Below are 13,406 nucleotides of genomic sequence, written 5' to 3'. Positions count from 1 at the left end.
AGTGTAGCGGCGCAGCGAAGCTGAGCTGGAATATTCAACAGCAGATTCCTTCACATCGTGCCATCAATAATTGGTCGGATTCTGTGCGTTTGAAAGAGCCGGGGTTATTACGGAACGGGCATAAATCAGGATCTCCAATCTGCAGCGGTGATCTCTGACTCCTCTCTTTAATTATGCTGAGCAATAACACGGCAGCGACGGAGATTTGTCCTTTGACACCACAGTCATTCGTTACGCGGGGATATCATTATGTCCACGTGGATGGAAGCAAGGACTCTCAGGTGAGCTGTGAGTGGGGAAAAGGATTTTAATTCCCATCACGGCACAACTTTGTCCATCAATTTCAGCCCCTAAAATTCCCTTTTATTGTCATCCACCATTTTTCATTAAATTCCGATTTGCCACTTAGCTTCCAAAACCTTTAGCCGCGCCGCTGGGATTCGATTTGCAAACTTACAAATTAAATCGAAGGGCAATGTCTGGATGCTATTGACGCTGCCACTGTAGCATTGATGTTTTCCATAGCTTTGCAAATGATGTTTTTATTGCACAGCTAATCGCCCGTCAGCTAAGGAACAGCGAGTGAGGGAAGATACATGTGCACACAAAGAAACTGGTTTTCAGTTTGTGAGCAGCTAAAGTACCAGACAGCTGTAAAAAGTCAAACCTGGCACAAAAATACATGACAGTGTGTGTTAAAAGCACTTTAAAAGCGTTGCTATGCTACATCACATCACCCTCTCTTTAGGTAGACAATAGTTGTTCCTGTACAGTGCAAAATATAGAGCAACATCATGTATGTATCCATAGAAACTATTCTCAACAAGCAACAAAGCACGGTCAAGTGCACATCCAGTACAAACATGATTTGGTACAAACTTGGCTATCGCTAGCACATTCACTTAACACCAGGTATCTTATTGTCAACAAGTCACATGAAAAAGAAAAGCCTGGAATGAACTCTGCATTGTTTGCTAGCACGCAGTTATATAGCGATGCTATCGTTGACGCTGTTCCTTCTGTCAGGCCTAACGAGTCACGCTTTAGGGAAAAAAACGTTTAAATTTAAACACTGAAGCAAATAGAATGCTAGCCTTGTAGCCTAAATTCAGATGATTCTTAAATCAATGGTGTCTCAGAAGGACGAGCAACAAGAAAAAAATTACTCACGAGTTGGTTGCTCATCTGTTTCAACAAAAAGATTTTTTTCGCTAGCTAGAATTAGCCATGTTTCTTGAGTACCGATTGCAGGAATGGATAGCAGGAATAACGGCAGGAGGTTGCCACAAAAGTCATGTCAAAACACCCCAAGTGGTGAGTTGCAGTAAAACAAAACGAAAAAATTGGTCCTTAATCGTATTACTAAGCAACCAACAACACCTGGAGTAAAGGGCTTTTTTTAATCAAGGCTGATTTTTCTACAATTTCAGTTGTTTGATGTGATATTTCCAGGACTTTCTTGAAGTGATTTATTGTTACATTTTGTTTTCATGGCACTTGTTGGCAATAACACAAACACGGAGTATCACCATTTCTATCCTTTAGTATCGCGGCGTGAGCGTAAAATGTTTTTAGCTCCTGCCACGACAGAACCTCCAAGAGAAGTAGAGAAAGTGCATCGAATTGATTACTGAGTGACCCAAAAGACCCTGCAAAGTCTGACACAGTCGATGCGGAACACGGCGACAACGTGCGGCGTTTGCTTTTCAGCAGCTAAGAGCGGATCCATTCACAGATGGTGGCAGGAAGCCACAGTCGGTCTGTCTTTTCACGTCTTTGCCGCGGCACTCGTCCATCGACCATCTCCAGAAAGGTCATCGCGTGTGGATTCGAAAGTGTTCGGTCCGGCACAAAAGGCCACTTCATACCCCGAAAGAGTGTCTAGCAGCGTGGACCTGGAGATGAGATTAATCTGAAGCCACAACAATGATTGGCTGATTGGCTGGTCTGATCCAGGTGGGTTTGTGTGTCTCGCCATCTCAGATCCACTCCTTTGCCGACTGAGGCCAACGTCTCCCCTATCTGTCCTCCCCTCTTGCTGTTCGTCCTCCCCCTCACTGCTGTCGTCTCATTCTTTTCCACCCACTACCTTCCTTGCGTTTGCCTGCTCTGTTCGTGCCCCCCCCCCCACCACCACCACCACCACCACCACCACCACCACCCACAATCTGTCCCCTCTCTTTTCCCCGAACAATATCCTGCCCTCCTTGTCTCACTTCTATTCTTCCACCCACATTCTTCCAATGAGGCATCCCTTATTTTTGGCTTGTGGTGTGTTTATCTGACATGTCCGCGGGTTTCCCATTAGCTGATCCTCTGGAGACAGTAGTCGTTCTCCGTGTCTAAGGAACTGTTATGACCAGATGAGGGGTACAGGTCACGCCGGAGCAGCCTGTTGACAACAGTAACCAGGACTTTCTTGTACTGCTGACGTAGGAGGGAGTAGGCGAAAGGGTCGGACGCAGCCTTGCTGTACGTCAGGCACTTACTGATGATCCCCCAGTGGCGGTTGATGTCCACGAAGGGAAGAAGCTCGGCCAGCCTGGACCAGGAGAGAAACCAGGAGTGAACAAAGGCAGCCCATGTTCAGCACTGCCAACTAATCAGTTCATACCAAACCAATCGGGATCAGAGTTGGTAGGACAATTAAAAGAACTGAAATGACTGTAATTAAGTCCCATTTAGGCTACGAGCAAGTCCCGTCACCTGGGCCACCACGCCAGAGTATAAGGAAAAAAGAAAAACATCTATTGAATGTCACTAGGCGTTCCTTAAATATCACATCTTTGATGTTTTTGGAACGTAAAAGCAATGGAAAAAGAAGCTTTGTTAAGGAGGCTTTTTGTATGAAAAGTTTAGCTCTTATCGATATTCCAAGCTGACCTCCTTACTCGCCAGAGTTTAAATGATATGCTAGGTTCCTAGGATACCTGCTAGCGTTAGTGTTCGTGAGGATTCTGGAGTGGCGGCATCTGCTGCACCTCGACGGGCGCAACACAGACTAATTATCCAGCTGAAGCAGCGGACCAAAACACCCTCATTACGCGACAACGCGCAAACTTCCCAAAGCTAAAAATGTTAACCGGGGATTCTTAGCTGTGACTTCTATATTTGCTCCGCCGCTAATGAACTTCAGCGAGGTGTGTGAGTAATTTCTATTTCCGTCAAAGCCGTGAAATAAACCACATTTATCATGAAAAGGAGGCATTATATAAACATTTTTAGAGGGGGGGGTTGTACTTATGGGCAGCATTTTTATCTGTTCTTTGAACTGCAACACCTGCACACATGCCTGATTCGAAATAATGAAAAGTAAAAGAATTGGAGAAAAACACTGTAAAAAACAAACAAAAAAAATCCACATTCCATTTCAGTGACATGGAGGGACACTAAATGCATCATCTTTTGTTTTTGTCAGGAAGACGAGCCACAATGGAGGGACCGACGCTAATATGATGGTCTGGATGGTCACTCCACTTGTGGTCAGAAGGTTAATTTGTCAAACAGTTTTTGCCTCCTACAGTCATCTAACCTAACAAATGACATCGAATCCCCAATAATAACGAGGTGGAAAAGGAACACTGTTATGACTAATGAAGAGTGTGGGGGCAAATCGGAGTGTGTGCAGGTGCTGCAGGTGAACCGTGCGTGGGATGGATTTACCTTGTAATTACGTAAGGAGCAAAGCAGATGATGAAGGAGCCGATGAAGATGCTGATCTTTTTCGTGGCTCTCTGCTTTCTCCTCTTCTGCTCCGCTAAGCATCTCTGTTTCACACTAAGAGCAAGACATGGTTTTTAAGTCAGAGGCTGTGAATTAGCGATTAAAATGAGCGCTGAGTGGGAAACATCATTACAGGAGGCGCTGGGGGAGTGTACCTTGGGTGAATGTCGACCAGGAGGAAAAGAGTCTGCATGGTGATGATGTCAATCCTCTTACAGTGAAACCTGGCCACCTTCAGCACCTTCAAGTAGGTGAAACACAGGATGAGCAGAGAGAGCATGAAACTGGTGGCGTGGAAAACCACTGTGAAGATTGTAAACTTGATCCCATCGCTGCCTCCCTCGCTCGGCTGCAGGGTGCACGACGCGTAAACGTGGTTGTAGTCGAGCCAGGAGAAGAGCAGCGCCGTCAGGGAGAAGGTGAAGGAGTGGAGCCAGGAGTAACAGACCATGATCAGCGCGTCCTTGTAGCGCATCTTAGTCGAGTAGCTGAGCGGGAAGACCACCGCGATCCAGCGGTCTATGCTGAGCGCGGCCATGCTCAGCATGGTGTTGGCGGTCAGAAAGGTCTCCAGAAAGCTCAACGTGTGGCAAACGCAATCCCCGAAAGGCTGCTGGTCGCGGATAATCCCCACCAAAGTGGCTGGCATGTTCAAAACAGTGATGAGAATGTTGCAGAAAGACAAGTTCATGGTGAAAACACCCGGCACCTGCCGGCGGATCTCGCTGCTGTGGACGAAACATAGCAGCACCAACAAGTTTGACAACAGCGAGACGACTCCGACTACGACGATAAAAAGCGCGAAGAGGATTTCAGCAAAGTCCATGTCTCACTCCGGGAAGCGCCCTCTCGGGTTACCTGCGCACGCTGTCGATGATGAACACCTAAACCCGACCATGGTCCTGTCCGTCGGCTCCTCAGCGGCTCTCGATAATCCAAGGTAGTTTTCTCTGTCAACTGCACTGGGTTTCTTCTCTTGAAGACGTTTCGCCTTCTATCCAGAAGGCTTCTTCAGTTCTCGATAATGTCGAAAACGTTCTCGATAATGTCACTTCAGCTCCCCCCGCGAGCGTCCGCGCGCCCTCTCCCCACTCGTCCGCGAGCGCTGTCCAGCGTGCTGAACGCGGCGGCCGTACTCGCCACCTCCTCCAAACTTGGCGATCATTCCCCGTCAACACCCACCGAACTGAAGAGAAGCAGCCCGACCGTGCGCCATTGCTCCCATCACCGCGCGCCGGAGACGCGCGCGGGCACAGGTCTGCCCGGTGACCACAAAACAGCCCTAAAGTCACACCTTCTTTCCGTCGGCGCGGAGGGCGATCCGACTCGAGCGCAATCACCGCGCGCTAAGTTATTCAGGCGCGAGTTGCCCGCGCGTCCCGCAGAGATCACGCCTCGTTCCAAATCGATGCGGATGTGAAGACGAAAGGAGGGAAAGCTGCTCCCAGGATTCGCTCCTGGAATAACTGGAGACGATCCTGGTGTGACCGAACGGCACCGTGTGCACGAGTGCTCACGAGAGGGCAAATGGATCGTTTTCCGTAACTAAATTATTTATAATCCAGCAGCTACCTGCTGTCACAACCATATGAACGATCATGATTAATAACTGATGCAAAATAAACACATATAGATGCTTTAAATTCAAATTCAAAGCACAAGTTCTTCATTCATTAGACGCTTATGTATCTTCTTTGATATTAGGAGACTTCCTGTTGAACCCATAGCACCCATATTTACTCATTTAATTAAACAGCCTATCAATCAACAGCAAATGTATTCGATTATTTATAGGGAAAGAGACGGATTAGTAATCCTTTCTGGATTAACGCTGTTAAGACCTCAATGTTACATTCCTGATCTATTCATATATCCATTAATTAAAGAGAGAGAGATCAAACCGCTCCTTCCATTACTCTCCAGAATTAAGTTTTAAGATAAATTTCCCAAAATTCTTCTTATTAGTCATGATTTGAATGTGGCAGTGGCGTGATGGTGATGTCATCCGCAGCCAGATTGAAATGAGATTAAATGTCGTCTCTCGTCCTACTGCAGGAAAACAGGTCGTTGTGGACACATACACGGACTTAATTTAATCTAATCCCGACTGAGGCGTGCTGCTACACTGCAGAAATGTGTCATGGAGAAGCTGGTGTAGACAGTGACTCACTGGGGGTCAGACGCAGCCTGCGGGGGTTCGGTATCTATCTTGTTTTTTCCACCTGTGTTCATTTCATACACCCACCTGTTGTGGGCCGTGCACTTTAATACCCCATCCCCTTTGATTAAGGGTACTGATCTTTTACTTTCGGTGTTATTCAAGCCTGAGTGAGCGGCCACGCCGATACCTGCGTGAGTCATTATGGAATGTGCATCAGGGGAGGCCCGGGGCCACCCTCCGCCATGCATCAGGCCCTCGAAAGCCTCTCCACGCACGCTGCATCCCAGCAAACAGAGCTTCTCCGGGAGTCAAAGAGTCAGCGACAGGGGGCAACGGCGGGGTGATGTCAGATGCCAACAAACAAGTGATCAACTGCCAGAGAGAAAGCAGCTGGGCTCCTACGGGGAAAGTGCAAAGCTATTTATAGGTCTGATGGGGTGTCGCCTTCAATATAACTCCCAGTATTACCTAACCGAGGCACCGGAGTGGAGCGCCGCCACAAATGGGCTCGCCATTAGAGGATGCTCCGATGGGCGCTGAAGTCATCAGCTTATAGGTATCCTCAAAAAGGCCTCCATGACTCAGTGAAACTGTGTAGCATGGAGCCGCAAACAAAGAGGAAAGAGCCTCTCTGAGCTCCCTCCAGGCTGAGATTAAACTCTCAAAAATGCATTTGTGGGAATTAAATTACTAATCGAGATGTCCAAGATATGTCAGTGCAGCCAACAGGCTTCAGACACGAAGGTGAGACAGGTGGAGCTATAGGGGGCGCTATATTTGCCACTAATGCGGTCTACTTTTAATTAAAATATTCTGTACACAATTAAAAACATGGAAAAATGATGACACAAAAGTAGTTTAGACTGTGTAATACCAATAGGATATCACTTTAAAGTGGATAAAAATGTATTTTGTTCCCTGACGGCCACAGTCTTGGGTATATTTCTACCTCCAAAGATGGTACAAAGCTGAGGAACCAGGAGGTCACGTTGCGGAAAATAGGGCACAACCCAACAGATTTTTCTTTTTTTGACAGATCGTTAAAGAGAGCAACCTCACAAGAAAGCTTCCCACTTTCTATTCCAGTCCGAGATCTTATATAACTATGTCTGACCTTCACACAAACATCACCTCAGGGAAAAGTGCCCTGGATGTCTGGGGCGAAGCACAATCTCACCGAATCCCCCCGACAGCACTCCGGAAACCTGGAGTGTCACTCAGTGCATGTACCTGCAAAGAAGCTTTTTTTTTTTAAAATTCCCCAACAGAAGGCTATAGTATAGGAGGAGAAGGAGGAGGTGGGGGAGGAACTTGGGGTCAGGCATTAATTTGCGTGTGGAATTTTTATAACTGGCAACATGTTCATTTACTTGTAACATTTAGCAATTTTTTGCTAGCATTAGCTTTCCCGTAGATAAATTTCTATTACTCTTCCATCATTTTTAGTTCGTTTGACATCACCCTGCTTCATTTGTTTGACGGATGCTCCTGCATATTGCTTGCTTGGTATCTCTTTTGCTCATTTTTCATGGGTTTCCTTCGTGGTTGTAATTTTTCGCTGGCGTTGAGTCGAGCTCACACATGGTCGTAATGGAGAGACAGCGGGGGGGGGGTCAGAAGTCATTAACCTTTAAAGTGCGTTTCGCGCCGACGATCCATCATGTGGGATCAATATTTGATCTGGAGGTCGGTTGCGCAGCACCAGAAGGGATGCGCCTCGGCTCTAGGGTTACGCGCCGTGACCTCTGCCCTCTGCTTTGTTTTCCCGGCGCAGAGGAGGAAGTGGCGACAATAAAAAAAAAAAAAAAATGACGTGGGCCCGTCGTGAATGACAGCTCAGGATTCTGTTTACAGGGCGAGCGGCGGCGTGACAGATGGGCCTCCTCCACACTTCTCAGCGTATGACAACATACCTGAAGCACCGACCAGAAACAAAAGTGAACTCAACACCGACCAGGCCTCCACACACTTGTATCGATTATTCACTACCGCTGGCATCACACGTAGCAGCGCTTATTGATCTCAAAATTCAACGTGGGGGAAGAAGAAAAATCTGAAAAGGACGACCGCTGGATACACATTTTTCGCCGATTCATCGCGTCTTGACTTCATGAGGGCGTACTGTATAATATACAGTACCGGGCCGCGGCCCGGGGGTTGGGGATCACTGCCGTATATCACATCAGTATAGAGTGTCTCCTGGATGAAGGAGGAGGAGAAAGCTTTTCTTCCTTTGGCCATTATGCTTCGCTGTGTTTTCTCAAACATCTGATATGACGCGTTATTGAAAACAGAGGCTCGGAGCTGCTGCTCGGCAAACAAAAGGAGCTTGGAATAGCTTTCATGAGTTACTGTGCAGCTGCCACAGGTAGAGCAGGAAGACCTGCGATGAGTCACGTTCCCATAGCAACAACCCTCGTCTGGTAGGCTATCGCGCCATCTCTGGAAAGTACACGCTCTCGACGTGGATGTAAATATCATTTACATGGTGGCTTGTTGTCGGCGCCAGAGGAGATTGTGAAGCTGTTATTATATGTTGCTCTATTTGTTGTTGTTTGTAGTCCAGTCAGAGGGGTTTAAGGTGCAGGACTACAACCGATATACAAGGGAAGTGAGAAACTCCATCTCCTCGTCTCCACCAGAGGGGACGGGACAGTGGGCTCTGCAGCAGGTCTCCAAAGCTCTGTCAGAGCCGTTGCTTTGTTCATAACCAGCTCCCTTTTATCTGCAGACCTGCGGTCCAGGAGCGGATGGACGAGGCATAAATAGACCGCTTTGACCCAGTGAAGACAGAGCGCACAGAGGCGCATTTGAAAGGACTCCTTTAGTGTTTTATTGATGACCCGGTGTGCGATGCCCCCGTCTATTTATTGATGTTCCTCATTGGTTCCGTCTTGCAAAAGACTTCAGGGGGCTTTAAAATATAAATTTCTTCCTTCGGAAAAGCGGGACGGACTCAGATTTCGGTGAATGTTCTTGCAGTCACAGGGTTGTTGTTGTGGTGGGTTCATGACCACAAACGTGTGGGGGGGGGGGGGGGGGGGGGGGGCGGCACGGTAACCCGAGTCAGAGTGGAACAGATCGACAGCCGGCCGCTAAGCACATCGAGCAGACACGTTGCATCTATTATCGTTAGGAGACAGGAGCACTTTGAAGCCAGCTGGAGCTGCGGAGGGCCGACAGGGCAGGCCGGCGGGCACGTGACGCGGCTCCTGCCGCTCGCCGCCACGAAAAAAAGAGGGCGACCAGGAGCCCTGATGACAAGAACGCTCCCCCTTCACAGCGCTGCAGACAACACACAGATCAAACATCCTGCTTCCTTCATCAACGTGAAAGCTCTGGGAACCTGTTCCCCCAAGACCCCACAGCTGCAACAAAAGCCCCGGGTTAACGAGCCCCCGCAAATTTAGCCACGCCGTTACACGGCAGACCTGCCAGAAACCAAACACTGGCGCTCCGAACATTGGGCTCTTTGGAAACAGCAAGATCGAAAAATTTAACAAGTTTTCAAGCTTAGGCGGATTGTTAGCTATGTGGATTCGATTAAGCTAGTTGGTCAATACAGTTATATATATAGTTAAAATAAACATAGTTTGTATGTGCAGGTTTTTTTGGCCTGTTCGTGAAGTACTAGCATGAAATAATTCAATTTAATAAACTACAGCTAATGCAAAATACTATGCTCAAAGCAGGGTTAGCAAGTTTTAGCTGACCCTGTTTTTGGGCCAGTAAAGTTATGAACCTGCAGCATTTTGTTCCACTGGCTGTGAAATCGAGGATATTTTCCAAAGCCGAGCTGGAATACCAGGGAAACTTTTTCAGCGCTCTGTGGCTTTCAAACATTTCGGAGCAGAAACGCTCCAGCGGTGAGAGATTCTTAACGGCTCCCGTTCCATCGCAGACACCCATCCAGACACCCGTTGGTTCCTGCTCACGCTCAACTCGCCTTTAGCGCCCACATGTGCTCCGAGCCCCCCAGGTATCTGCCTGGACTGGTGCCCTTAAAGGTGTGGCCCCCAGAGTAATGAGTCACACACAAGCTGCATGAGTCAGCAGCTGGTCAGTGAACGCACCACGGTGTCTCGAGACAGCTTCATCCCCTCTCGGAGACACGGTGGTCACATATTTATGAGGATTTGAAGTTAGCTGTAGACAAAGGACGGTAGCTGAGAGGGGGGAACCAAACCACGAGTGAACAACACTCCACGGCTCAGCGGTCAGAAGTACGAGCGTGCACTTGTACCGGGCACCTCCCGTGTGTCCGTGCGTGTGTGCCGCCACGCACGAACCCCGCCGCTTGTGTCGTTACGTAACCTGGTTGTACTCAGCAGGGAAAGACGACGAACCGTCGCTGCAGTGAAAATACACACACACACACACACATACAGTATACATATATATATATACACACACACACACATACACGGAGCGAACCAAGAGAAAGGAGAGGATCGCAGGGAAAATGTGCAGAAATATGCGATAACGGCTTAGAAGTGGTCCGATCTCTAGTTTTTTCTTTTTGTTGCTTGTGTCCTTGTGATTTCGGTTGCCGGGAAACCATTTTTGCGTGTCTTTTGTTATTTTTACAGTCCTCCAAGGCTTGTTTCCCTTTGATGCTCTGATTTAACGCTTTTTAAAAAAGATTCGAAAGGACATTTATTGTTTTCTGTGATTCGCTTTCAGGCTGTTGGCTCGTTATTAACACGCCGCCGATGTTACGTAAACAGATTTATGGTTGTTTGTTTTTGAGCGCGTGTCATTAATTCGGGCGATTTAGCGACAATTAGTCAACACAGTTTGCATCGGATTGATTCCGCCGCTCGGCAGACGTCAACACTCTTTTGGCGCCATCCAAGTGGTAATAACACGTGTTACGTAAGGCCCAATCATGGACGTAAAGTGAGGCTTTGAGGAACCTCCACACCGGCAAGCAATTACTTGTTAATCTTTAATTAAGCATAAGGTGCAGCATTAATTCGTCCTTTCTTGATGGGTGCTATTTCCAGCCCCGTCGCCCACTCGCGCCGTCTCTGGGGAGTCAAAGAGGCGCAGCCGCGCATTCCTGTCAAAGCCTGATTAGATTGAGGGAGGCCATTTCGGAGCGGATGCTTCTGCGCGGGCTGCTTTGATGCTTTGATGTTTTGGGTGCTTGGTATCACAGATTGAGGGAAGCTCCTTGGGCAGGTTCCATTTACCCGGATCTGCTCACTTTAACGGGACCTGACAGGCCTTTCTGCTGTTGTGGCGTATCAGGCGGTAAAAATGTGCGTAAAAAATTAAAATTACACGGCCGAGCGTCTCACGGTAACACCACAAAGGCCAAGAGCAAAACGGCTACAATCCTCCGACTCTTGCGCTATTTTTATGCGTGATTGACGCGGAGGCGCTCACGCACCAGACTTTGATCTTTAACCCCCGCATCGATGCCCTGCTCGTGGGCACTACGCTAGCCCCACGACGTCGGTTTCAGCGCCTGAAATCAGTTAAATCGGCTGCGCTTCGCTCGTCAAACACGGGTTATTGTGAACGTGCACAGCACAGACACCTCTCGAGCCACCTGTATCTGTTGAATGGTTTCACTTTTCCTCAGTGGCTGCCTGCTGAGAACACACACACACACACACACTTTAGGAATTACCCGAGTCTGAGATAAAACATGCAGCTTTTCTGCGAGCAGAATTTTGCCCCGAAATGAGCGTAGATTTGACCTCCCCCCCAGAATTGGGCCGCTCAACCTCGCCTGCTTTAGTGTCGCTCGGGGCACCTCAGCCTCGTCGTCCGTGGCAACGACACCTTTTTCAGGCCTGCCTCCACGGTAGACCCCATTTTCGCTTAATGTCAGGTGATCGTAGCTGCATGGGTGCCTCATTTTTCCCTGTCATTCAGGTACTTTAACGTCCTTGTTACGAAGGGAAGGTGTGATGTCAAAGGCAAAGGAGCCGAGTGGTAGCTGAGTTTTTTTCCATTTCGTGGATGCAGCTCATCGGGAAAAGAGAATGAGCTTCCAAGTCCACCAAGTTCTTGCACTGTAAATGAGCAACGTTTTGAGTTCCCGCTAGTATTCGGGTAACATCTGGCTCCTGTGTTCCAGTTCCACCGAGCAAATAAAATCAGCCATCGGTGTGGAAGTCAAGAAAAAAAGAGAGAAATGGAATTGGTCCGGCGCCACAGCACGATCTGTTTGTGAGAAGAAGCGCCTTCCACGCCTGGCAGCTCTCCACTTGCACGCCGAGTCCTCGAAGCCCAAACAAGCATGTGATCATTTATTTTTCCAAACAAACCTCCTTTTTATGGAATCTCAAGGGGCGAGAGTGTCGGGTGCGACAGCCACAGATTTGCGGCTCGTTGATCGCCAAATTTCTAGCTAGCTAAAAATGAACTAGTTAACGCTAATGAAAACAATACAGAAAATATCTTTTAACATATGAATTGAGCTACGGATTCCTCAGGGGGTCAGATGTGACTGAGCAAATATTTGTCTTTCACTTACCGGAAAGGCTACATGGTCATAATGTCCATTATTGTGTTTAAACATATGTCCTCAAACAGCCGCTGCAATAAATCAGCAGTGGAGGTATAGAGCCGGCCCCTCTCACTCTTGGTAAAAAAAGGTCTTCCTTTGTGGTGCTAATAGCTTAAAATATTCGTATCTTTTTAACCCAGCGCCCGATAATGGATTTCTCTTTGGTTGGCGGTGCCTCGTTGACACTCAATAAGGGAAAAGTTGCTTCAATTAGCAGCTCAAGTCATCAGGGTAAAATTGACCCTGTCTACCTACAACCCAACGTTGACCGCTAGCTAACGTCTGTCGTTAGTTGTAAAAGCTGCTGTCATGCAGCGCTGTTAATCCAAAACACACGAGGGCGCGATGAATCGTTGAGCGAGAAATTTAAATTTCATCTATTTCATCTAAAGTGTGAAGGACATTTTAGTTAACTCAGCGGTTAGCCAAACACCAGACGCCACCGACAGTCGAACAAGAGATTTGGCTGTCCTGCATTTCTTGCTTTTGCTGAAAGAGGCTTCTGCACATCCCAGATGGGGCCCCTGCGGTGCCACGGTGAATAAAGCATGAGGGGGACGTTGCCGTGCGAGATGAAGCCGCTTCTCTCTGACCTAAATTTGGCTTCCGATTCTTCTGCTGCTATTAACTTGTTAGCGCTACGTTTATTCCGCAAGCGTGGCAGGAAACCACAAACGTTTGCGAGACGACGGGAGAGGGGACGAGACTGAAATGTCAAAGACGACAAATGTCACCAACGAGGCTCATTTCCACAGACACAATCTCTGAAGTAATCAAATGAGAAAAATCTGTTTGCTGAAATGGCGTAACTGTGGGGGGGCGGTGTGGGGGGTGGGGTGTCCTCGCCCTCCCTCCTGGGCAGCGATGCGTGGCGGACATAAGCTGAGCCGTGACGACTCGGCTTCTGCACAAGCTTCCGGAAAAGCTCCGGGGTCTCGACAGGATGTCAGGTGCGGGGGTGGGGATCAGACGGGACGGCGCCCTCTGATCTGCCGCCAC

The 13,406-nt window shown here is 48.2% G+C and overlaps 1 protein-coding gene across 1 annotated transcript; it reads right to left on the bottom strand.

Moving 5' to 3' along the window:
• Positions 1-2,266: 2,266 nt before the first annotated feature.
• On the bottom strand, positions 2,267-5,371 carry gpr78b (G protein-coupled receptor 78b). The gene is made up of 3 exons (XM_003966904.2): positions 3,879-5,371; positions 3,664-3,777; positions 2,267-2,542 (listed from the first exon to the last, which is right to left on the bottom strand). Exons 1-3 carry the CDS (start codon positions 4,547-4,549, stop codon positions 2,305-2,307), a joined length of 1,023 nt encoding a protein of 340 aa, XP_003966953.1. The 5' UTR covers positions 4,550-5,371; the 3' UTR covers positions 2,267-2,304.
• Positions 5,372-13,406: the final 8,035 nt, after the last annotated feature.

Source organism: Takifugu rubripes, chromosome 8 (assembly GCF_901000725.2).
Source record: "Takifugu rubripes chromosome 8, fTakRub1.2, whole genome shotgun sequence".
Classification (NCBI taxonomy): Eukaryota; Metazoa; Chordata; class Actinopteri; order Tetraodontiformes; family Tetraodontidae; genus Takifugu; species Takifugu rubripes.
The sequence above is the reverse complement of the archived record's forward strand: the minus strand, read 5'-3'. Positions and strand labels throughout refer to the sequence as shown.